At 42.6% G+C, this 25,861-nt stretch overlaps 1 protein-coding gene across 2 annotated transcripts in view; it reads right to left on the bottom strand.

Annotated features, from left to right (window-relative positions):
* The window catches only part of GSR (glutathione-disulfide reductase), a 41,135-nt gene that overhangs the window by 11,799 nt on the left and 3,475 nt on the right, over positions 1 to 25,861 (bottom strand). For both annotated transcript variants that reach the window (XM_068233589.1, XM_068233588.1), the window contains 8 exons: positions 18,270 to 18,296; positions 17,021 to 17,109; positions 13,162 to 13,231; positions 10,566 to 10,713; positions 8,670 to 8,724; positions 6,574 to 6,673; positions 3,993 to 4,079; positions 2,212 to 2,370 (listed from right to left, as the gene is read on the bottom strand). In XM_068233589.1, coding sequence (XP_068089690.1) covers positions 2,212 to 2,370; positions 3,993 to 4,079; positions 6,574 to 6,673; positions 8,670 to 8,724; positions 10,566 to 10,713; positions 13,162 to 13,231; positions 17,021 to 17,109; positions 18,270 to 18,296 — 735 coding nt within the window. The remainder of the gene's footprint in view (positions 1 to 2,211; positions 2,371 to 3,992; positions 4,080 to 6,573; positions 6,674 to 8,669; positions 8,725 to 10,565; positions 10,714 to 13,161; positions 13,232 to 17,020; positions 17,110 to 18,269; positions 18,297 to 25,861) is intronic.

Raw genomic sequence — 25,861 nt, 5'->3', positions numbered from 1 at the left:
CCAGCACACTTGTGGCCAGCATACAGCATATTCAGCTACAAAGGACATCTCAGCATACAGTGAAACCCAGCGGTGGTGAGAGCCCGAGCCCACAGAGGTGTCTGGTAACGCATCTATGCAAGCCTAATGGATGTAATTAGTTACCTTGAGCTGATCTTTTGTTGGTGGCAAGATTTTGTGCTGATACACTGGACTGCTTAACCACTTGCCGACCGCGCACTCATAACGCGCGTCGGCAAAGTGGCAGCTGCAGGACCAGCGACGCAGATCTGCGTCGCCGGCTGCAGGCTAATTAATCAGGAAGCATCCGCTCGCGCGAGCGGCTGTTTCCTGTCATTTCACGGCGGGGGGGCTCCGTGAATAGCCTGCGGGCTGCCGATCGCAGCTCGCAGGCTAAATGTAAACACAAGCGGAAATAATCCGCTTTGTTTACATTTTTACAACGCTGCTACAGTAGCAGCGTTGTAGTAGATCAGCGATCCCCGGCCAATCAGCGGCCGGGGATCGCTGTCACATGACAGCGGGGAGCCTGTTAGAGGCTGCACAGGACAGATCCGTTCCTGTGCAGCCTCCGATCTCTCTCGGGCAGGGAGGGAGAAGAGGGAGAGGGGGAATCTTACGGTGGAGGGGGCTTTGAGGTGCCCCCCCCCTCCACCCACAGCATGCAGGAGCGATCAGACCCCCCCCAGCACATCATCCCCCTAGTGGGGAAAAAAGGGGGGCGATCTGGTCGCTCTGCCTGTCATTTGATCTGTGCTGGGGGCTGTAGAGCCCACCCAGCACAGATCTGAAAAAACAGCGCTGGTCCTTAAGGGGGGTTAAAGGCTAGGTCCTCAAGTGGTTAATGCTTGGTGAACTGTGCTTTGCTTGGCTGGAGACTGCTTAACCCTTTGTGTACTTGTGCATAGCCTGGCTGGAATAATAAGTGGATGGCATATTCAGCAGTGCGTTTTGGAGCGCAGTTATAGATCCTTACCTGAACTGTTGGTGACATTAGCGTGATTTTGCAACAGTAACTCCTTATGGAAGACAAGTATTAACCCCTTGAAGTTCGAACTGGTGCATTACTTGAATGAAAGGAGCCCCCCCCCAATACTTTGGGGAGCAACATGACATCATTGTGGGTGCTCTAAATTCTGTGTAGGGGGAATGTCTGTTATGCAGGAGTGAATGTGGTTTGTCAGCTGACAATAGAGGCATACACGGCCGTGTATTTTAGGGGGGGATAAGGGAATGCAATGTGCTATTTTTGGTCTTTTTTTCAATAAACTTTTGATACTGTAAGTAGACGGTCCCTTAAATTCTTTCCTACATAGTGCTACATCAGTGCAACAGTATAGCCTCTATTTCACACACAATTTTGCAGTCCTCGCTGAATCTTGATATTATGGCGGCTTAAAATATTTTTGTTCTAAAGAAAAAAAAACTATCCAAATCTACATGGCACTATGTTAAAAAGTAATTGCCCTCTAAACCTATTACCTGGCTATGTCACGCTTAGCAGCAACATTCAAGCATTTGCAATAACTGGAAATGAGTATTTCACATAGCTGCTACTCAGACTGCAAGAGTTGAAAACATGATAAGAAATTGAGAACCAAACAGAACTTGATCCAGACCAAGTATGTGTCTTGCTGGAGAATATCCTCAATATGGCTTGTTTTAAAGTATAAGGATAACATCTATACACACATTTCTGCACAGTAGGGTCAAAGAGTTAAACTATTGGCAGAAATGGATTTCTAGCTCTTATAAGATGCACAGGATTCTCCCTCACACATCAGGACAAAATAAGGTACTCTGCAGGAGTGATCAAACACATTTTAGAACAAAAAAAAAAAAAAATAATAATGACCCACATAAGGGTAACACCGCCCTCAACCCGCCAATCAATATCTTCCATCAATGGCAATACGCCAAAAATCAATTGTACGATAGGGCCTGCCCGCTGCATGTATTTCTTGCAGATTTGATCAGTTGATTGGACCAGATAACGACAGGAAAAATTTATAAGTGTATGGCCACCTTTATGTTGAAAAAAAGATAACATATTACTGAGGTGTTTGCTTCAGTTAGCCATTGCAAATATTCTTCTACATATCCCATCAAAATAATTATTCTATTTCAAATCTTGATGCTTATTTGCATGCCAGAATGTCTCGGTATGATTTTCAGTATCATATGCTTAGCTGTCCAGAGGTTAAGTCTTACCAGCTTGTCCAGATTCAGCCCTTCCGTGTTGGGATCTCTTCCAATGGCCCAGAGTAAGCAGTCCACATCATGTATTGTCCTCACTGTGGGCTTGCGTCCTGGCACAGAGCACTGCACATTGATCTCTAGACCTTTATCTGTCTTTTTAACAGATTTCACCTACACAGACAAAATGATGGAAGGCATGAACCAAATATAATAACTTTTTATATTTAAAAAAGTGAAGGTTTTAAAACGCATACAAAAAAGCAAATCTGTCTCATGGGCTAGCCATTCATTGGTTAACTCAAACAAACATGCATTTGAAATACAATGATTTTCTTCAGGCCGTCATAAATGGTACTCTATTGCTTCTAGTGTTGAATAGAGTGCCAAAATATCCCCTACAATAAGTTAACCTCAGAAGATGGCAGGTGCACTTCAATTCATGGAATCCTCAGCACCACATGCAAATTTGTGGATAAGGACCAGTTTACACCAAAAAGGGTTGCAGAATGATACTCACTACTTTGCAATGCCTCATCCCTGCCACTATCCAGGTTCTGCATTAAAAGACATGGGTCCATATGCAATTAACTTTTTCTCTTAAAGGAGTTATCAGGCAATCCTAAAGAAAATAAGTTCTACTTACGCGGGACGTCCTCCAGCCCCAAGCTCCCAGCATGTTCCTCGCCGCAGCTCTGCAGTCAGCCGTTCGTCGCAGCTCCGTCCCGGTCCCCGGCGATGACGTCAGGGTGACCTCCAGGTTGGCCTGTACTGCGCCTGCGCGAGCAGCGTTGTCAATCCTCGCCACGTGGGCCGGAGTGGACTGCGCAGGCGCAGAACTACTGCGCCTGCGCAGTCCACTCCGGCCCATGTGGCTGTGATTGACAGCGTCGCTCGCGCTGACGTCATCGCCGGGGACCGGGACGGTTCTGAATTCTGGTGGTGTGTGGATTCATTTATCTGAACCTGGATTAACAGCTGGTTAAATCAATTATGAACTGCCAGCCTAGAGAGCAAATGTTCTCAATAACCAAGCAGGGGAACCATTTATAAATAGATATTCCCCTACACTAAATGAACTGCTGGAGTGGACCTTCAAGCACCTTATTTATTCATGAAATGCTCTGAAAAAATGCATTGTGCGTACATCCATACTAGGTGATCTCAGATATCCAGTTTTCCCAGGTAAATCTTATACACAACCAAAGGCTGGCAGAACTGTTAAGATTGCCTATCCTGGCATAAGGATGTCTCCCATTCTAACAAATCTGTCACCAGATTAGAGAATGCGCATAAAAGCAGTCCCTGCTGAGTAAAGCATTTTGGTGAACAACGGGCAGCACAGTGGCGTAGTGGTTAGTGCTATTGCCTTGCGGCGCTGGGTCCCTGGTTTGTATCCCAGCCAGGTCAACATCTGCAAGGAGTTTGTATGTTCTCCCCGTGTCTGTGTGGGTTTCCTCCAGGCACTCCGGTTTACTTACTAGGACTATGATACATGCACTACACGATACATACATACATACTGTAGACATATGACTATGGTAGGGACTAGATTGTGAGCCCCTCTGAGGAACAGTTAGTGACAAGACAATATACTGTGTACAGCGATGCGTAGTATGTCGGCGTTAAAATATATACTTAAATAAATAAATAAACCAGTAAGATCTGAAAAACCTTTACAGCATGATAGAGGCTGCAGTGAAATGGAGCATTGCCCTGCCTGGTCTGACATTTTTAGCCATTCAGGACATCTGACTGGAGAGAATCATGGAAGGATATGTGACATGTAAAGTTACCTCTGCATACTTCCAGACATCCACTCCTGCATTTTCAAGTTCTTCTGTGCAATTCGTACTGATCATGGAATCAAACGTCCTTAGCACCTGCAAAAAAACATATGCCATATTAAACAAAGGAATCTGTGCAGAGCCAACAGTGAATGTTAATATTGTCAATTAGAAGCTGATACATTTGGACTTTGTCATGATAAATAGAAAAATACATATATTTTTAGGTCTATAAGAGGCACGTAGGTTTCAAGGGCAAATATCAGGGGGGAAAAAAATCTAAACCTGGTGTGTCTATGGTGCAGGGGTGTCTTATGGTTCTTTTCCCCCGCAAGTGGTCAGTAAGCTACCCTGTCTAAAGGTGCCCATACACTCGTCAGATTGGCAGCAGATAGATAAGAAATGCATCTGATGATCTATCTGATGTGTTTTTAGAACATTTTTCACCAGGATAGAATTCCAATAGATTTCAGTTTGAAATCTATTGAAATTCGATCTGATGGCATTTTTTTGCCATCAGATTTCCATTAAGGCCAATGCAAAATGATAAGCAATCTCATCAGATCGACCTAAATTTTCCACCCTGCCAGTTCGATGGAAATCCATCGAAATCGATCGAAATTGGCTATCGATCGGTCGATTGGCCAACCGATTTGCGATCGATCGATCTGGATCGATCGGTCGGCCAGAAAATCGGCTGCGTGTATGGGCCCCTTAAGATACACTGCCTAGCTACACTATACTAACCCTAGTACTTCAGCCCTCACCCAATCCTGCCACCGCGCTCCTCCCCCCTCGTTCTGGTCCAGCTTCCACACGCGGTCCTCTTCTCCTCTTGCAGCTGTCCATATTCCATACACTGCAGCCACCTGCCACTATACAGCTCAGGTCCCCATACTTCCTCGTGCTGTACTTCCTTATTAGTGGTTGCCTGTTACTGCGTGACCCCAGAGGAGAGTGTGCACAGGCACAGGACTGGAGCGAGGGGGAGAGAAGCACAGTGGCAGGATGCAGTTTGTGCTTCCCTGTGCACTCTGCACCACTTTGTACCATATATTCTGAAAATAAGACGCATCCACTTTTCCCTCCAGTTTTTGTGAAGAAACCGTGTGTTTTATATTCCAAAAAATGTGCAAAATGCACCATTAATGACTCTTCTATGTTGCTGTCACTTACAGTAGGTGAACAAAAGTGACAGATCTGGCAGATTTTGGACTAGTCAGGAGAGATTTTCAATATTATCTTTATTCTGTACAAACCTCAAATTCAAAGAGAAAAGACATCCATGTTGGTGCTAATGATCAGAACTGCAAACTGACTTTGAATACAAACAAACAGGCCATCTCTATTAGATGCAAAACAATCTAAAAACAATTAAAAACACATAGCTTCATGGGGGACTGGGTAGACTGCATGTGGGGTGATAAAAGGTTTTTGTTTGTTTTTTTGCAAATTACACTTGAAATAATTCTCCAAAGTTCAAAAATTAAACATATAAAAAAAATTTATTAAAATAACAATTTGAACCATTTGCACAAGATAACAATGTAGCAATGAAAAACACCTGACACGTGTATGCACAGCAAAAAGCGAGGCAAAAGCGGTGGTGCACATCCAGCTAAAAAAAAACTTATTTCTTCATTTAAAAATTAGTAACATCCACAAAGCATAATCCAGTATAATGGCGAGAGGTACAGGCAGCAAGAGGTCTACAGCCGTTTTGCACCGTGCTCACACACTCACAAGACCGCACTGTCAAAACTGCAAGGCTATACCTGGAACTTGTAGTCCGCCGCTTTGCCATCCCCCACGAGCTCCCTCTCGCTCTTTGAGGGGCTCCTACTTCTAGTGGAGAAGCTGGAAACCACTAACAAATTAGCTTCTCCTTTGTGAGCTACAATGATATGCCCCCTGCCCCCTCCCACCTCAATGTTTGCCATAACTAACTAATCAATGGAATCTACTCAGGGTTACAGCAGAGGGCAAATTTCCTGTAGTCTTTATGAAGATGTCCAGGGTAATCCATATAAACCCGCACACATGGATTTGCCAGACTCCTTGTGGTATGTGCTCACTCTAGTGCAAGCTTACAGTATCAGATTTTCTCACAAGGCAATTCGAGTGTTCCATGTAAAGTGAGTGTGAGTATTAATATGAGATACTTTAACACTATACACGTTACTTATCCTGAAAAAAAGGATCGCAACAGTGTTGAAAAAATGCATAAGTGGCATCACGTTACCAATGCAATGCATACAGTGTAGCATTCAATACATAAAAGTATGCTTCACTACAACTGTAAATGTTTTATGGTAAATGCACAGCAGGGTGCCCATCATTTCAAAAGAATCTGTCGCTCCACAGTAATGCACAAATGTGAACATATCATTGCAATAGATTTGCATCTCATTGCCATTATATTGTCTATTGCACCACACCGCTACTGATGAGCTGTGAACCCACCCTTAGCCACGTAGACTGAACAACACTGCCATAAAAGCAGGACATTTTATTGGAACAAGCAAGCTTTCCATTTACCTTATTTAGACAGAAATATGAATGCTAGGATTAGGGAAACAACTATTTGTACCTTATCTTGACGAATTAGCAATGCAGCTCTGGATCCCAAAGCGGACATAATCCCAGCTATCTCGACTGCAATGTAACCAGCACCAACAATAACACTTCGCCTGCACAGGCAATAAACAAGAGGTTAAAGGAGAGACCTACTACTACTTTAGATGTTGTTACATCACATTTTGAATATCTTTGGTTTTCCCATCCTTAAATAAACTGCTATAAAAAACTGCTGAAAATGGCCACTTTTACAATCAAGCTTTTTGTTTTGGTCTTTATTCATGCGACTTACAAATTCATCAGACTTAGGGCTGGCGCACACTACAAGAGCTTTTTTAACGCCAGAGATTTTAAAAGCTCTTGCTAATGCAATGCTATGGGGAATTTTTACAAAATCACATCGCTCCAGTGTGAACACACACACAGGATAACAAAGCAAAGCAAGAGCATTTAAAATCACAAAGCGCTTAGAAAAGCTCTTGTAGTGTGCAGCAGCCCCTAGGGCCAGTTCACAATAGGCCCTTGCCCCCCCCCCCCCCCCCGCGCTTCATGTCCATGGTCGCGTTTCGGTGGCAAAATCTCGCAATTTCAATGCAATTTGCACTTGTGATTCCCGTTAATAGAGAATCACAGTGCAATCACCCCAAAGAAGCTGCGTGCAGCGCGTTTGCGATTGATCGAAATCGCAAAAGCTGCAGTGCGAATGTATCCATACGGATACATTAGTAGCAGTGCTTTGCTGATTGCTGGCGATCAGCAAAGTGCTGAAAAAGCACCACGTGTGAACTAGCCCTTACTGAAATAGCATGAGTAAAAAAAAGATGGATGCCTACATAAGAATGCAGACTTTTTTTTTTCAGGGCAAAGATTTTGTACAGGTAAAAAATTACAAATGTTAAGGTGGTCATACACTAGTCGATGGCCACCAGATCGACCACCTGATAGATCCATATCTGAGACGGATCTATACCTGCAGTGTGTGGGCATGTATAGATTTCTCTATCAGACAGATTATAGATTTCAGCATGAATCTATAGGAAATTGTTCTAGCGCCACCCCCTCCTGCCAGGGCCTTCAACCCCCCCATGTACTGTGCCCCCATCGCCCTGGAGCTGTGGCGCGTGTGAAAGCAGATCACCTATCCTGTAGTAACTTCTCTCCATCACCGGGGGAGCCTGTACCCCGTAACCCCATCTCATGTATGCAATGTTATGGATGGAGAGAAGACACTAGAGGAGGGCACATGGCAGATAGGTGAGCTGCTTCCACACTCACTATGGGCCTTGGTGGAAAACGCATTATATTTGGGCGGGGGGTTGGTGTGGGGTCTGTCAGTCCTCAGAATATCAAACGCTGTCACCTCTGCGTACCCAAGCAAGCCCTTTCAAAAGATCTTTCCAGTTGGCATGCTGAAGAGATCTTTTTACAAGGCCCAGAAATCGATTGAAACGATAGATCAGGTGGCTAAGTATTTCAGTAAATGTTGATGTCCTAGAATTTTCACACACAGTAGTTTTAGCAGTATGCACAATGGGGTGAGTGGCATTGATATGGAAACTTTGCTGATGAGAAAGATTGGTCATACTGGTTTGAGTTAAAAGAATGACTTTGGGATCCCAAATAACCACTTTATGACTGTGGGTGCAGAAAAGACTCTCAAAATGCTTAACACATGAAACCATATTGAGTTGCACTCCAGTCGGACAAGAACAGAAAGCTGAGGCGGCAATGGGCACAAGCTGAATCTGACTGTCCTCTTAATACTGATTTTTAAACGCAGTAGGGAATTATTAGAAGTTAAGGTTTAAAAGAAAATTCTGCCAGGAAGTACAGCCTTTAGTCTTAACTCGCACATGCTGTACCTCAATAATACAAAAATCAAATCACTCGGATAAGCTCTATAAAAAATGGGTTCATTCATGAGAATTTTAAATACAGGCTGGAAAACCAATCATCTGCATTTACTGAATTTCAATGTATAAGGCCTGAAAATGTCACATTTAAATTAATCAAGCTTGCACTTGGGAAAACATTTTTACAGTGTGCGTTTGTCGCACTACAAATATTTACAACATAAGGATATTTTGTAAGTGTAAATAAAATCTATACCCGGGCAAATCTTCAAGTTCAAAAAATCCATCGCTCGTGATACCTAAACTCGCTCCTGTGAAAAGAATTGCAAACAAAGTCAGTTCAAAAAAAAAGTCAAGATGAATAAAATACAAATATGCTTTTTAAAAAGTGAACCTGAAGTGAAAAAAACAGAGGAAAGCCCCTGGATAGTCCAGAGGCCTCCTTAATTCTCCTGGTGCCACTGTACGAGCTCTAACACCCTCTGAACTTCTCCAGCAAGAGCTTGTCGGGTATGCTTTCATGGCCGTGCCCCTTTCTGTACACACCCAGTAGCACAAAGCCGTTCACATGCACAGCTTTTTCCTCCATGAACAAGCTGCTTAGTGCTACTGGGCTTCTGCAGTACAGGCATGCCTTTAAACAGATGGAAGCACAGCCACGAGGAGGTAGTGGGTCCCAGACAACAGCGGCAGGTTGAGGAGTATCTGGGAATACTGGAGCAGCATCCAGAGACTTCTCACTACTTAAGTATGTAACTTATTTATTTTTTTCCTCACATGTCTGCTTTATGAGAAATTAAGTAATGAATCACTGATGTTCCTTTCTAGGGGCTGAAGCTGTACAGTGGTGTTGCTAGCGACAAATTCTTCTACTTGAGGAACGAACACTCTTTCATGCAACAGTTATCTGCAGGTGCCTTATGTGTGATCATAGGGTAGCTGTAGTTATAACAATAACAATAGTTATACTATGATGTCCGTCGCAATGATGCTACAGTGTGTAAACACCTGGTACCTCTTCATTATGTGTAATTATAGGGTAGGTGCAGTTATACTAAGATCTTCCCACCCCGGTCATCCCTGGACCTCCCAGATGTGCAGGTCACAGTTAACCACACTACCATTCGCCCTACCTCTCAAGCCCGCTGTCTGGGTGTCACCCTGGACTCCGCACTCTCCTTCACTCCCCACATCCAAAACCTCACAAAGTCCTGCAACTTCCACCTTCGTACCATCTGTAAGATTCGCCCTCTCCTGACCTCTGCCACCACCAAACACCTCATCCATGCCCTCATAATTTCCCGCCTCGACTACTGCAATGCCCTTCTGTCTGGTCTCCCTATGACCCGAATAGCCCCACTGCAGTCCATCATGAATGCGGCAGCCAGAATTATCCACTCCTCCCATTGCTCCACCAGGGCGGCTCCCCTCCGTGAATCCATCCACTGGCTTCCTATCCAGTCCAGAATCCGATTCAAGATATTGTGTCTGCCCTACAAATCTGTCCACAAAACCTGTCCAACCTACATTTCTGATTTTACTCAGAGATACACACCAAGCCGCTCACTCCGCTCCTCCAATGAACTTCACCTGACCGTCCCCCGCATCACCCAGTCCCATGCACGCCTCCAGGACTTCTCAAGAGCCGCGCCAACACTATGGAACTCCCTACCTCCACCCATTAGGGCAGCCCCCTCCTTCAACACCTTCAAGAAGGCCCTCAAAACTCACCTTTTCACTCTGGCCTACCAACCCTCACAATTGCTCTAAACCCACAGCTGAACTCTGGTCCCCTACCTCTCGTGTCCCTACCTCTCCCTCTAGATTGTAAGCCTTTGGGCAGGGTCCTCCTCCTTTTGTGTCCTACCTGATCATGCACCTCCATTACTGTGCACCCATGCTATGCTTTTTAGTGAACCTAACTTGCCTAATCTCCATGCTCCCATCCAGTGACTAAGCATTACCTTGTACTCATACTGTGCGATCTGGTTTTCTTGTATTCCTGTATTGTCATATTGCTGTTTGTCACCCCTAAATATTGTCTGTAACCTAAATTAATGTCCAGTGCTGCGTAATATGTTGGCGCTTTATAAATACAATAAATAATAATAATAATAATGTTTGTCACAATGATGCTACAGTATGTACACACCTGGTACCTCTTCATCTGATGGCATTGAAGGTTTGCCTCCTGTGGCAATGAGAATATGAGGTGCTGAATACTTCTGGCCATTAACTTCCAGTGTAGGCTCAGGGTCTGATGTGAAAGTTGCATGACCACGAATGATCTCAACTTGAGCCTGTGCAACAAAAAGGAAACACTATGCCATCACTTATGCCACAAATTCTAATATGAAAAAAGCTAAGCTTTTAGTCAGTGGCACAGAGACATCTAAGAAGAGATGTAAGTAGTAGGGATTAAGAGATGTAAGTAGTAGGGATTGTCATTGAGATACAAATAATTCTGAGCTAAAAGGACGATTGTGGAAATTCTGAATGCAAAGTTATCCAGCTTGAAAATTAACCAAATGAATTCCACGGGCGCTGCATACATAATTTGCATAATCCTGATTATTTGCAAATCACTGACCATCCCTAGGAAGTAACCCCACAGCGTCAAGCTTCTTTGTTGCATGCAACGCTGTATGAACAGGCTGCATTGCACCACGCAGGAAGAGGAGGGAGAGCCCACCACAGCTCCCCACAAGGCACTTACTGTAAGTAACATTTGGTGCACAACTGATGTTAAAGGAAGAACTACCACCGCTATATAATGGCATTGGTGGAGGCGAAACAGCTGATCTCGGCACACATTGTGGCAGGTGAATTGTATTTAACCACTTCACCACTGAGGGGTTTTACCCCCTGACCACCAGAGCAATTTTCACCTTTCAGCGCGCCTTCCATTCATTCGTCTATAACTTTATTATTACTTATCCCAATGAAATGAACTATATCTTGTTTTTTTCGCCACCAATTAGGCTTTCTTTAGGTGGGACATTATGCCAAGAATTATTTTATTCTAAATGTGTTTTAATGGGGAAATAGGAAAAAATGTGGGAAAAAATTATTATTTTTCAGTTTTCGGCCATTATAGTTTTTAAATAAAGCATGCTACTGTAATTAAAACCCATGAAATGTATTAACCCATTTGTCCCGGTTATAAAACCATTTAAATTATGTCCCTATCACAATGTTTGGCGACAATATTTTATTTGGAAATAAAGGTGCATTTTTTTCAGTTTTGCATCCATCCCTAATTACAAGCCCACAGTTTATAAAGTAACAGTGTTATACCCTCTTGACATAAATATTTAAAAAGTTCAGTCCCTAAGGTAACTATTTATGTTTTGTTTTTTTTATTGTATTTTTTTTTTTTTTTTTTTTAATCACAGTTTTTAGTATTCGATTCTGATTTTCTGACCGTTCTGCACAGTACAGACCCAAAATAAACACCCCCACTCACTTTCATTGGGTGGTGTATTGATCTTTTAGGGGATGGTGCTCCCCACATTGTAGTTGTTCTAGTTATTTAAGATGGTGTCACAGAAAAGCGGGGGATAGCAATGTGCATACAATGTCACGCATCATCAGGATTTTCTGAAACAAGATACTGAGATCACCTTCAGGAAGATCGATTTCACAACTGCTTACATCTACACCATAATAAAAGTTGAAATGTGGAGTTTTGTATGTACTCCGTTTAACGAGACATGCAGGCAGACAGAGCAGTATGAGAACAATGCTGCATCTGCTTCCTAGTGCATCAGGCAGTACAGAGCTAGTGGCTTTAGCTGTGCACATTAGATCAGATCTGGGCTAAGTTCTGACAGAATATCAAGTGGGGCAAAGTGGCAAATGATTGATAGATATCGGCGGTTTACCCCAACCTACAGCATATGGCTGACTTTACTACAGGTTATGCTAGGTACACATTGACGTAAAATTGATAAAGAAAATGGCCACCTGCTAGCCATTTTGCCACACTCCCTTTGTTCTATACAGTTACATGTATAAGACTAGTTCTCTTCTTTCACATGGTTTCATGGGTTTGGAATGTGCTACTTGGGATGATTTGTGCTGTCTTGCAGATAAGAGATGGCGTTGTGTGAATCTGATCAGTCAAACTAACTTTAAACTAAATAAGATACAATTGAAGAAAATATCTCTAATAATAATTAACAACTAACTGACCTCATCTATTTAAGCATTTATATGTATTCATGTATTGATTTATGCAGTATTGTGTGTTCCAATAGTTAGCTCAGATATTTTGTAAGTATCCAATCATTGTCGGAGTAGGAGGTATGATTAAAATGTGTAATTTGGAGTATATAGCTTCTGTTCCGAGCTTTGCAAGTCAGACAATGCTATGATTCAGTGCATGTCTCCTGTACAGTAAATAAACCAATACTTTACTTCCAAGACATCGATTTGTGATATTTCACAACAACATACAATTTTCTGTTAGATTTACCTGCCAGATCGATTATTTCCAACATGTCCAATCTGAATTTTGATAGATTTTTTTGATTTTCCTATTTTTAATTTATTTTTTTTATCGATTTTCATTCCGTTCTATGAAAATTGATAAAAAAAAAAAAAAAAGGATTAAAAAAAAACAATTGGAAAATCGATCGAAATTCAGATCGGACAAGTTACAAAAAAAAAAAAAATCTGGCAGGTAAATCTAGCAGAAAATTGTTTTGTGGTGTACCTAGCATTAGATTATACAGATGGGTGCTTACCTTATCAAGATTGCTTTGGTAGATGTCATTTAGACGGCTCACATAGGCATCTCGTTTGTCTTTGATTACTCTGCGGGGAGGAAAATTAAACTTTAAAAGCAACTTCATATATTATATGTACCATTTCTTTAAGTTGCTCTACATTCCGTCAATTTGGCTGTCCAGGACTTGACGGTTTGTGATATCAGCTAAAAGTGATCCCATACAGCCATATGAATCCCGGCCATGCACTGAGGACCAAAAGTCCAAAACATAGTTTGCACGCCTAAAAGCTTTAGACATGCTAACTATGGAGCTAAGTAGTTCGCACATGCAAACTTAGCACCATAGTTAGCACATGCAAACTACTACTTAGCACCGTGCTAACTAGGGTGCTAAGTAGCTTGCACGTGCTAACTAGGGTGCTAAGTAGTTTGCACGTACTAACTAGGGTGCTAAGTAGTTTGCATGTACTAACTACGGTGCTAAGTAGTTTGCTTTGCCTGTGTGTAATGATGACAAATAAAACATGGCCGCTCTTATTGTATCACAGGAAGAAACAATAATATTCTGTTGAAGCTGTTAATAGCTATATTTGCTGTGTAAACCATCTAAACTTAAGATAAGATACATAGACAAGCTACTTGTTATAATTTTTTCATCTCGGATCCGCTTTAAGTCTTCAGAACTTTGCTGCAATGTGAGACGGATGTTTTTTTTTACGAACCCCAGGGAGCAGGGACAGTGTACAAATTCCAAAGTGTGTGTGAGTACTTATCTGTGTGGTGGACACATGCAGTCAATATAACAATGATGCGAGAGCAGAATATGTTTTTTTTCTCCATGCCCTTAGCTACCAGTCTCTCAAACTTTCCTCCCACGGGCCCCCTGTGGCTTCTGGGCCCCCCTGCTGAGGCATCCCCTGCAGGGTCTATTGTTACGCCTCTGGCTACATGCCTCACCCTAAAAAATTTTTTTAAAGTAATTTAAAGGCCACTTTCGGTTTTCTATCCGGACGTCCGAATCCGCCCGCATACTGAGGTCGGATATCCGATTTGGATCGGAAAATTTTGAACTCGGATATCCGACCCGGATCGGATATCGGGGTATCCGGGTCCGAATTTTGGGTATTCGAGCAGCACAAATGATTGATTATGAAGACCGAGGAGAAGAATGGACAACGCATAGAGGTATATGGATCCAGCATGAACATACCTCTGTACTTACCTTAGGTAGAATTGAATTCAGGTGTGCTTTAACTCTAACCTATAGGCAATTGAGGATAATCACATTGGGGTAAATTCATAAAAGGCTGTGCAGGAAATATAATCTTGTTGGGAAAATACCACAATCGGTATTTTAGACTTGTGTGTGCTAATTCATAAAAATCTTTACAGTTGCGATAGAAGTGCAGGGGTTTATCAAACTAAGCTGGCAGTAACATGAGGAGCTGCCTGAGTTGATACATTTTCTCTGTGCAGAGACAGCCTTACAATAAAAAAGAGGCATCTTCCCTTTAGATGTGCATTTTTTGTTATACTGCCTATGCTTGCCCTAAATCTGTGCTGTATCTGTCTATTAGTCTTTCTAAACAATCTATTTAATTTCCACATCTTAGAAGAACTTCAAGAAATGTTACACATGCAGGCTTTCTGATGTAAAATACATATGAAAACAGGTACCCAAGAGGTTAAAAAAACACAGCCTGGGGTATTCAGCCTGGAAGCCTTGTTTGTTCCGCTCTTTCCGCTGCTGCCTGGAAGGTCTGTCTCCATTAACTTTGCTCTTATCCGCTCCCTTATCTCCTTTTCAAAGCAGACGGTATTCTCCATGCCATTACCGGCTGCTCTAATCTTTATGAATTAACATTTACTGACATGTGCTGGAGGTGTTCACCGCATAAGGTGGTAATTTACATCACTGCTCGGAAATTTCAGCTTTTCATGCGGTAACTGATTTTATGAATTGACATTTTGCTAAGTGCTCAGTAAAGTCAGCTGTTTTCAGCATTACCGCATGCAGGAATGCTTTATGAATCAACCCCATTGCCTGGAACCTACAAGCAGCACTTATTTTAAAGGACAAAGTAGAGGGTGAACAATCAATCTGAAATTAAAAAAACAGAGACCCCGGGAGCCCAAGTGGTGCAGCACATCAAAAATTATAGTAGAAGCAAAATAATATGAACAGAGGGTACTCACAAAGGTAGGTTGCAAAGGGGCAACCAACCACTGCAGGCAGGTGGAGCCTGTAAACAGGGTCCAGGGGTATTCCCTACCCTGAGTGGGGGGGGGGGGGGTTTATTAAATGCACAATCAGGATGAAAAGGCACCCAGAGAATGATAGAATGAATTAAAAAACAATAAAAATTAATAAAGTTGGAGGTGGCTTACCTCAATTATAGTACTGGAAACGTGTTTCGTGGGTTCTTGCCCACTTCCTCAGGCCAAATCAAGTGCCTCGCTGTGTTAAGAGCCAAGATTCGAGCGCCTTTCAAAAGTAATATAATGCTATTATTTAAAAAAAAAAAATAATCACCACATCCCTCAAGTGGGTTAACACGCACAGCATTATATTAGCAAGACGTTTTCAAATCGCAAGTGCTTCGAAGAGCGCTGCTAGTGGGTTCCAGGCCACAGTCATGCTTTCACCTGCTCAAACACCTGGACAAACTCAGCAACTGGAGTATCTACCGTAATATACTTTGCCTAGGATCGCAACTTATAGCAGGGAAAGGTAGTATTTCTGCTACACTTCTTCATGAAAGCCTTACTACAAACAGTACTTACCAATGAATAAACTACTATGCAAGTCAATATTAGGATGAACAATCAGAATGATATGCCATGAAAAATATCAGAACTTACTGAGTTACCATTACGGTAGGTAAAATATAACACTGTCTCAGATCCTCTGCAGACCAATAGATCATCTATGTATCTTCAATATCACTTCACCAGGTGCAAAACAAGGGTTAGAACCACTGAGCTCCTCCCACCAACCCAGAGAGAGGCTGACTGATGAAGAGAACATTTCACCTCCATGGTCATAGCAATTCTATAGATTTAAATATGTAATTTAATAGATCAAAATAGCAACACATGGGAACATTTTTAAATGTGACTTCTGGAGTTTTTCTATAAAAAGAGCTCTGATCAGAGATGCATTTTTTTCTTCTTATTTTAGCCCTATTTTAGGATACTGGCAGTTCAGATCGGACCTTGTTTAACCATCCTTACTGTAAAACGCCAGGGCTTTACAGTAAAGCTGGTCAAACAGTAGATTCTGAGATTTACGGTACCAACTCTGTGTAAAATGAGTAATTGATAACTGGAAAAACATTGGTTAGACAGGTCCTTATAATATAAACATGTGGTGAGATGGGATACACATTGTACAGTTAGATTATGGTGAGTGGGCACCATGACAACTGATTCCTAGTGAGTTATACTTCACTTACCTTTGCATCAACACACACATGACCGAAGTCTGACAGCTATGGACTAGTGTTTAGACAGTAGAACAGACATAAGTGTTTGCCGTCTAATATCTGCAGGCTAAAGCTGCATGTTCTTGCCCAGCTTTGCAGACTAATGCCTGCTGAAACAGTGCTTAGTGACTGAGCCCTACTCTGACCTCATCGGAAAATTCTAATTGCTGTACTTCATAGAAATCAGGCAAACTGATCACATTCTTAATAGAGAGTTCTGCTGCACACCAGAAACTCTCTAAGGAGTGGGCAGTTGAGGTTAACAAATGTATGGTCCAAATTATAATAGCCGTTCAGATAAAATTATACAGATACCTGCTCTGAAAGCTTACTTGGGTACACACACGTTCATAACAACAATCACGTGATTTGCCAAAAAGATCTACTTACTTCCAGGTGAATTTGACATCTGAGATTTGAAATCCATAATCTTCATGGTCATGTATGTACTCCGAGTGAATAGCTGCATTCCACATTACCTAATGATCAGGCACAATCCCATTAGTATAGTTCAGTTCATAAATAAGTCGCACAGCCTGTAACAAAGAATTACTAATGTATACAAAGTATATTGAGACAGAAATTGCACAATAATAAATACTTCCGCTTTTATTTGTCTTTTGGACAATGTACGGAGGGAAAGTAAAAGGTACCAAAAAACATTTTAGGATGAAAATATCTTACTGATATTCTACTATTGGGCAGTGGTAATTATGATAAATGTTACCAATATTTTCATTGTTAAACCTAACCCTACTCTCACGAGTCCTCCCTCTACCGAGGCCTAACCAAAAATCCACTGACGCCTAATCCTTTTCAGAACTAGGACCCCCAAAAAAACTTGTCAATGGCTCGCACATGCTAACTACCACTGACCCACTCAAGCTTCACTGGAAAAAGCCGAGCCTGATTGGGTCTGCGCTACTGTGCATGCGCAAGCCTTTTCCGCCAGGGCGGTAGATGGGACCTGATCGGGCTCTGCTTTCTCCGCGGAAGCAGGTCCATGCTACTGTGCAGGCGCAGTGCTGCCGCGCTTCAGGGGTCCATGCTCATGAACGGCTTGGTGGAGGAAGACGAGGAAAGCCTTGAGGATCCAGAGGCTTCCCGCTCTCAAGGGAAGTATCTCACCGAAACTCACTGGTTTATTTTAAGACTACGTTCACACTAGTGATAAGGAATTACAATAGAAAAAATCCAAAGCCGTATCGATGTTTACCATGTATTCGCTGAGGCATCGGATGTATGATATCCATGGTAATTTCCCAGAAGGAGAAAATATATAGCCCAAGAAAGTGACACAACTTGCATGTAGCATCTGCCAGATACAATGCCAACTGGGACGTTGGATATGATCAACAGGATAGAAATTCATTGCATGAATTGTACCCACTGTTCACATAGGGGCGCTAGTGAGAACCTACCTTTAGGCCACATTCACAGAAGTGCGTTGCGGTGAAACGGCTGCTTTGTAACGCGGGTTATTGCACTGCAATGCACCACCTAAATGACGTGTACAGATAACTCAATGGCCACTGTAAACATGGCCTCAGGCTGAAGATTGCTGGCCAGCAGACTTTGGCCATAATGCATAAATCTAACATAGGTTATATCCAATATAGAAAAAATGGTGTAGGTTTACCTTTTTTGGAACACATCCAACATTGACCTGAAATACAATAAAATAGTAACGTTTAAAGTTATATTGACTATACCTGAATAGCCTAACATTCAAAGCATAACCTTCATGAAAAAAAAAAAAAAAAAAAAAAAACCACCAACAACTTTTCTTCCACATTGTAACAGGTAAATCAGGACAATCTGGTGGTTAATATAAACAAACAATCTAGAACTACAAGAGGTTTATTTTTGTAGCAAAATGCAGGCAGTGTCAGAGCATGACACAGATGTGGTGTGATTCCAGGTGGGACACCAGGCACAGAGCAGACTGTCACACTTACCTAAGACGAGGGAAGCCCGTGGATGCTTCAGAAGCTTCCTGCATGTTTCTGGAGATGACCGTGGCTGCCCAGGACCCTCCTGAAGACCGCAACAGTGCTCCTTTTCATAGCGGTCTTTGTGCATAAAGAGTAGCATCTTCTGCACCTGCGTGCCACTCGCGACTGCACTCACATAGCTTGGAGCCTTTTTTTTTTTTAAAGCTCGGACCTTACCTTTAAGTCAAATTGAACTAACTGTATGATGCACAGGGTTTTAAAAAGCTTGTTCAGCCTCCTATTTTTATAATGCACGATAGTAAATGTGCAATAATTTGTAAAGCACTGCATGTCTGGACTTTTTGCAATAAATTTACTGAGACTGGGAGCACACTAGGCAGTGTGAAAAAAAAAATGTTTTCTGCACTGTTCAGGTTAAAAATGTTCAACGCGTATGCAGTTTTCATTAGTTTTTGGTGCGTTTGCGTTATTTCAATATCCCTTTGATCAATGGAGTAAAATACAGTATCATATTTAAAAAACAAAACACTGCAGTTCGGCTGCTCCAACTGCATGGATAAAGGACTGGTTTATTAACTCATTCAATGAGAAAAAATAATAGAAAAAGAATTAGAGGCAATTTCTTAGTAGGTTAAAGACAACAAAGGATGATCTGCATATTCAGCAGTGATGCACTGTGGGACACCTCATGTGCTCACTCCAACCTGAATAATTGCAAATACCGTACCTTCTGTTATAAGAGAGCAAATGTTTGTTTTGCCTTAAATTTACAAGACAGAGTATAAGAAGTTTTCAGAGTTTCAGATAACTGTATAGTACTGTACAATGATCATGGCAACTGAATCGTACTTGAAGAACATGAAATTGAAGGTAGGTGTGTGTGAGCAAATGATTAAAGGCAGTGTCAGTGTGGGAAAACATGGTGAGATACATTAGAACAGTGTTCCCAGGACTACAGTATGTGTTTTATTCAACTTAGTGGGTTGGGTAGCTGGTATCAAGACAAACAGGTAGTTAAAGGCCAAGTTAAAGGCAGGTGGCAATAAGCCTTGGTCAATAAACATAGCTAAGTCAAGGCAAGTGGCAGGCATACTTGTTTGGTAAATGCAGCAGAAAGACAATGACTTGCTGCCTGTAATCAGTTAGGATTTGAGGATAACCGTAGCAGAGGTCAAAGCAGGTGACAAGCAAGGTAATGGTTTAAGACTGAGGTCAAGACAGGCAGCAACCAGGTATCGAGGGCAAGCCAGTGATGAAACTGGAGTAACAAATACAGGCAGTAGCAGCACTACACTGTAGCTGGTGTGAAGATTCATTGTCTTACCTGCAGCAGGAGACCACAGTAAGTATGAGCATCCAACATTCACCCCTGCATTGTTTTGCAAACCGGGACCACGAGCGGCATGTGTTTACGAGCGGCATGAACACAGTGTGCATGAGTATGAGTACCACCATCAAAATGTGGGCTCCCTAGACCACCAAGGCAGGTATGACAGATTACTCTCTGGCCACAGAGATGCTGATATTGGTGCTATATATTATGGCAGAATATTTTCTAAAGCCATTTATAATGCTGTGCATTATATACTTAGTAGCCTTTTGCAGCACTCATGTAGTAATATAAAGGCCCTTCCACACCAAGTCCGCTGCGTTGCAACAGACAATATCACCGCAATGCAATGGTCGCTTTACATATCGAGTGGCAGGTACTGATGCAGTAATGCATAGCATGTTGTATGTTTATCTGATAGCGAGTGTGTTTACAGTGACAGTGAGGCATACTTACATTCTACCATATGCATCACTCTATGGTCGCACTGCTGCGCTAATGCGCAGTACATCTTTTTGGATATGCTGCGATCTGATCACAGCACAGCTGACTTGGTGTGAAAGGGTCTTTATATTACAATATCAGTCCTGCATATGGCTACTGTAGACGGTTTATCATTAAATGGACAGCATAAATGGCCTTAGAAAATGTGTGCATGAAATAGAGGCACAAGGAAAAATGGGCGCGGGAAAAGCCGATATAATTCTAAACAATAAATATTGTTGTGAATTGAGTGCTAAATAAAAACTAAAAAATATTTACAGTGGTAATGATGATAGCAAAACATTGGTAAAGGTTTCTGATATTTTACTACAGCTAAACACTAAACACTACTCTCACACATAGCCCTGTCCTCTCTGATGCCTAACTCTAACCATCCCCCTGATGTCTAGCTTTAACTGCTCCCCCAAACCTAACCTTAAGACCCCCCCCCCCCCCTCCTGATGCCTAACCTTAACCACCCCCCTACGCCTAACCTTGAAACCCCCTTCTTGATGCCTAACATTAACCCTCCCCCCCCCCCCCACGTCTAACCTTAAAAAAACCCTTCCTGATGCCTAACCTTAACCACTCCCCCCAAGCCCAATCTTAAAACCTCCTTCCTGATGCCTAATCTTAACTGCCCCAACGCCAAACCTTGAAACCCTCCTTCCTGATGCCCAACCCTAAAACCCCCCTTCCTGGCGCCCAACCTTAAAACCCCCCTTCCTGGCACCCAACTTTAAAACCCCCCCTTCCTGGTGCCCAACCTTAACCGCCCCACGCCTAACCTTAAAACCCCCTTCCTGATGCCTAACTTTAACCCCCCCCCCACACCTAAGCTTAAACCCACTTCCTGGTGCCTAACCTTAACCGCTCCCCCAACGCCTAACCTTAAAACCCCCCTTCCTGATGCCCAACCTTAAAACCCCTTTCCTGACGCCCAACCTTAAAACCCCCCTTCCTAATGTCCAACCTTAAAACCCCCTTCCTGATGCCTAACCTTACCTGCCCCCCAGGCCAAATCTTAAAACCCTCCTTCTTGACGCCTAACCTTAATTCCCTTCTTTCCGTTGCCTAACCTTATATTCCCCCCTTTCTGACGCCTTATCTTAAAACCCTCCTTCCTGATGCCTATCCTTAAAGTCAATGGGAACTAAAAATAAAATAAAAAAAAAAATAAAAAAAAATTGTCTCCCGGTAGCAGTATTTGTTAACTTTGGTAAAATACTGCTCTATCTGCCGCTGAAAGAGGCTTCAGAAGGGCACCTCTTTACTGCGCCTGTGCAAGCATGCTCTCTTGTGTGCTCACGCAGGTGCAGTACAGAGAAGCCTGTCTTCGGGTGCACTCGGCTCCCGAAAGCTTCCAAAGTCCCCGCAGTGGGGAATTTAACCACTTGAGGACCTAGGGCTTTCTACCCCTTAAGGACCGGCCACTTTTTTTCCATTCAGACCACTGCAGCTTTCACGGTTTATTGCTCGCTCATACAACCTACCACCTAAATGAATTTTGGCTCCTTTTCTTTTCACTAATAAAGCTTTCTTTTGGTGCTATTTGATTGCTCCTGCGATTTTTACTTTTTATTATATTCATCAAGAAAGACATGAATTTTGGCAAAAAAATGATTTTTTTAACTTTCCGTGCTGACATTTTTCAAATAAAGTAAAATTTCTGTATACATGCAGCGCGAAAAATGTGGACAAACATGTTTTTGATTAAAAAAAAAAAAAAAAACATTCAGTGTATATTTATTGGTTTGGGTAAAAGTTATAGCGTTTACAAACTATGGTGCAAAAAGTGAATTTTCCCATTTTCAAGCATCTATGACTTTTCTGACCACCTGACATGTTTCATGAGGGGCTAGTATTCCAGGATAGTATAAATACCCCCAAAATGACCCCATTTTGGAAAGAAGACATCCCAAAGTATTCACTGAGGGGCATAGTGAGTTCATAGAAGATATTAATTTTTGTCACAAGTAAGCGGAAAATGACACTTTGTGACCAAAAAAAAAAAAAAAAAAAAAAAAAAAAAAAGTTTCCATTTCTTCTAACTTGCGACAAAAAAAAATGAAATCTGCCCCGGACTCACCATGCCCCTCTCTGAATACCTTGAAGTGTCTACTTTCCAAAATGGGGTCATTTGTGGGGTGTGTTTACTGTCCTCGCATTTTGGGGGGTGCTAATTTGTAAGCACCCCTGTAAAGCCTAAAGGTGCTCATTGGACTTTGGACCCCTTAGCGCAGTTAGGCTGCAAAAAAGTGCCACACATGTGGTATTGCCGTACTCAGGAGAAGTAGTATAATGTGTTGTTTTGGAGTGTATTTTTACACATACCCATGCTGGGTGGGAAAAATATCTCTGTAAATGACAATTTTTTAATTTTTTTTACACACAATTGTCCATTTACAGAGATCTTTCTCCCACTCAGCATGGGTATGTGTACAAATACACCCCAAAACACATTATACTACTTCTCCTGAGTACGGCGATACCACATGTGTGGCACTTTTTTGCACCCTAACTGCGCTAAGGGGCCCAAAGTCCAATGAGTACCTTTAGGATTTCACAGGTCATTTTGAGAAATTTCGTTTCAAGACTACTCCTCACGGTTTAGGGCCCCTAAAATGCCAGGACAGTATAGGAACCCCACAAATGACTCCATTTTAGAAAGAAGACACCCCAAGGTATTCCCTTAGTAGTACGGTGAGTTCATAGAAGATTTTATTTTTTTGTCACCAGTTAGCGGAAAATGACACTTTGTGAAAAAAAACAATAAAAATCAATTTCCGCTAACTTGTGACAAAAAATAAAATCTTCTATGAACTCACCGTACTACTAACAGAATACCTTGGGGTGTCTTCTTTCTAAAATGGAGTCATTTGTGGGGTTCCTATACTGTCCTGGCATTTTAGGGGCCCTAAACCGTGAGGAGTAGTCTTGAAACAAAATTTCTCAAAATGACCTGTGAAATCCTAAAGGTACTCATTGGACTTTGGGCCCCTTAGCGCAGTTAGGGTGCAAAAAAGTGCCACACGTGGTATCGCCGTACTCGGGAGAAGTGGTACAATGTGTTTTGGGGTGTATTTTTACACATACCCATGCTGGGTGGAAGAAATAACTCTGTAAATGGACAATTGTGTGTAAAAAAAAATAATCAAAAGATTGTCATTTATAGAGGTATTTCTCCCACCTAGCATGGGTATGTGTAAAAATACACCTCAAAACACATTGTACTACTTCTCCCGAGTACGGCGATACCACATGTGTGGCACTTTTTTGCACCCTAACTGCGCTAAGGGGCCCAAAGTCCAATGAGTACCTTTAGGATTTCACAGGTCATTTTGCGACATTTGGTTTCAAGACTACTCCTCACGGTTTAGGGCCCCTAAAATGCCAGGGCAGTATAGGAACCCCACAAATGACCCCATTCTAGAAAGAAGACACCCAAAGGTATTCCGTTAGGAGTATGGTGAGTTCATAGAAGTTTTTATTTTTTTGTCACAAGTTAGCGGAAATTGATTTTAATTGTTTTTTTTCACAAAGTGTCATTTTCCGCTAACTTGTGACAAAAAATAAAATCTTCTATGAACTCGCCATACTCCTAACGGAATACCTTTGGGTGTCTTCTTTCTAGAATGGGGTCATTTGTGGGGTTCCTATACTGCCCTGGCATTTTAGGGGCCCTAAACCGTGAGGAGTAGTCTTGAAACCAAATGTCGCAAAATGACCTGTGAAATCCTACAGGTACTCATTGGACTTTGGGCCCCTTAGCGTACTTAGGGTGTAAAAAAGTGCCACACATGTGGTACCGCCGTACTCAGGAGAAGTAGTTTAATGTGTTTTGGGGTGTATTTTTACACATACCCATGCTAAGTGGGAGAAATATCTCTGTAAATGACAATTGTTTGATTTTTTTTTACACACAATTGTCCATTTACATAGAAATTTCTCCCACCCAGCATAGGTATGTGTAAAAATACACCCCAAAACACACTATACTACTTTTCCTGAGTACGGCGGTACCACATGTGTGACACTTTTTTGCAGCCTAGGTGCGCTAAGGGGCCCAACGTCCTATTCACAGGTCATTTTGAGGCATTTGTTTTCTAGACTACTCCTTGCGGTTTAGGGCCCCTAAAATGCCAGGGCAGTATAGGAACCCCACAAGTGACCCCATTTTAGAAAGAAGACACCCCAAGGTATTCCGTTAGGTGTATGGCGAGTTCATAGAAGATTTTATTTTTTGTCACAAGTTAGTGAAAAATGACACTTTGTCAATAAAAATCAATTTCCGCTAACTTTTGACAAAAAATAAAATCTTCTATGAACTCGTCATACACCTAACAGAATACCTTGGGGTGTCTTTTTTTCTAAAATGGGGTCACTTGTGGGGTTCCTATACCGCCCTGGTATTTTACGGGCCCAAAACCGTGAGTAGTCTGGAAACCAAATGTCTCAAAATGACTGTTCAGGGGTATAAGCATCTGCAAATTTTGATGACAGGTGGTCTATGAGGGGGCGAATTTTGTGGAACCAGTCATAAGCAGGGTGGCCTTTTAGATGACAGGTTGTATTGGGCCTGATCTGATGGATAGGAGTGCTAGGGGGGGTGACAGGAGGTGATTGATGGGTGTCTCAGGGGGTGGTTAGAGGGGAAAATAGATGCAATCAATGCACTGGGGAGGTGATCGGAAGGGGGTCTGAGGGGGATCTGAGGGTTTGGCCGAGTGATCAGGAGCCCACACGGGGCAAATTAGGGCCTGATCTGATGGGTAGGTGTGCTAGGGGGTGACAGGAGGTGATTGATGGGTGTCTCAAGGTGTGATTAGAGGGGGGAATAGATGCAAGCAATGCACTGGCGAGGTGATCAGGGCTGGGGTCTGAGGGCATTCTGAGGGTGTGGGCGGGTGATTGAGTGCCCTAGGGGCAGATAGGGGTCTAATCTGATAGGTAGCAGTGACAGGGGGTGATTGATGGGTAATTAGTGGGTGTTTAGGGTAGAGAACAGATGTAAACACTGCACTTGGGAGGTGATCGGACGTCGGATCTGCGGGCGATCTATTGGTGTGGGTGTGTGATCAGATTGCCCGCAAGGGGCAGGTTAGGGGCTGATTGATGGGTGGCAGTGACAGCGGGTGATTGATGGGTGGCAGTGACAGGGGGTGATTGATGGGTGGCAGTGACAGGGGGTGATTGATGGGTGGCAGTGACAGGGGGTGATTGATAGGTAATCAGTGGGTTATTACAGGGGAGAACAGATGTAAATATTGCACTGGCGAATTGATAAGGGGGGGCCTGGGTGTTTAGAGGAGAGAATTGATGTAAACGCTGCGCTTGGGTGGTGATCTGATGTCGGATCTGCGGGCGATCTATTGGTGTGAGTGGGTGATCAGATTGCCCGCAAGGGGCAGGTTAGGGGCTGATTGTTGGATGGCAGTGACAGGGGGAGACAGGGGGTGATTG

Source organism: Hyperolius riggenbachi, chromosome 1 (assembly GCF_040937935.1).
Source record: "Hyperolius riggenbachi isolate aHypRig1 chromosome 1, aHypRig1.pri, whole genome shotgun sequence".
Classification (NCBI taxonomy): Eukaryota; Metazoa; Chordata; class Amphibia; order Anura; family Hyperoliidae; genus Hyperolius; species Hyperolius riggenbachi.
The sequence above is the reverse complement of the archived record's forward strand: the minus strand, read 5'-3'. Positions and strand labels throughout refer to the sequence as shown.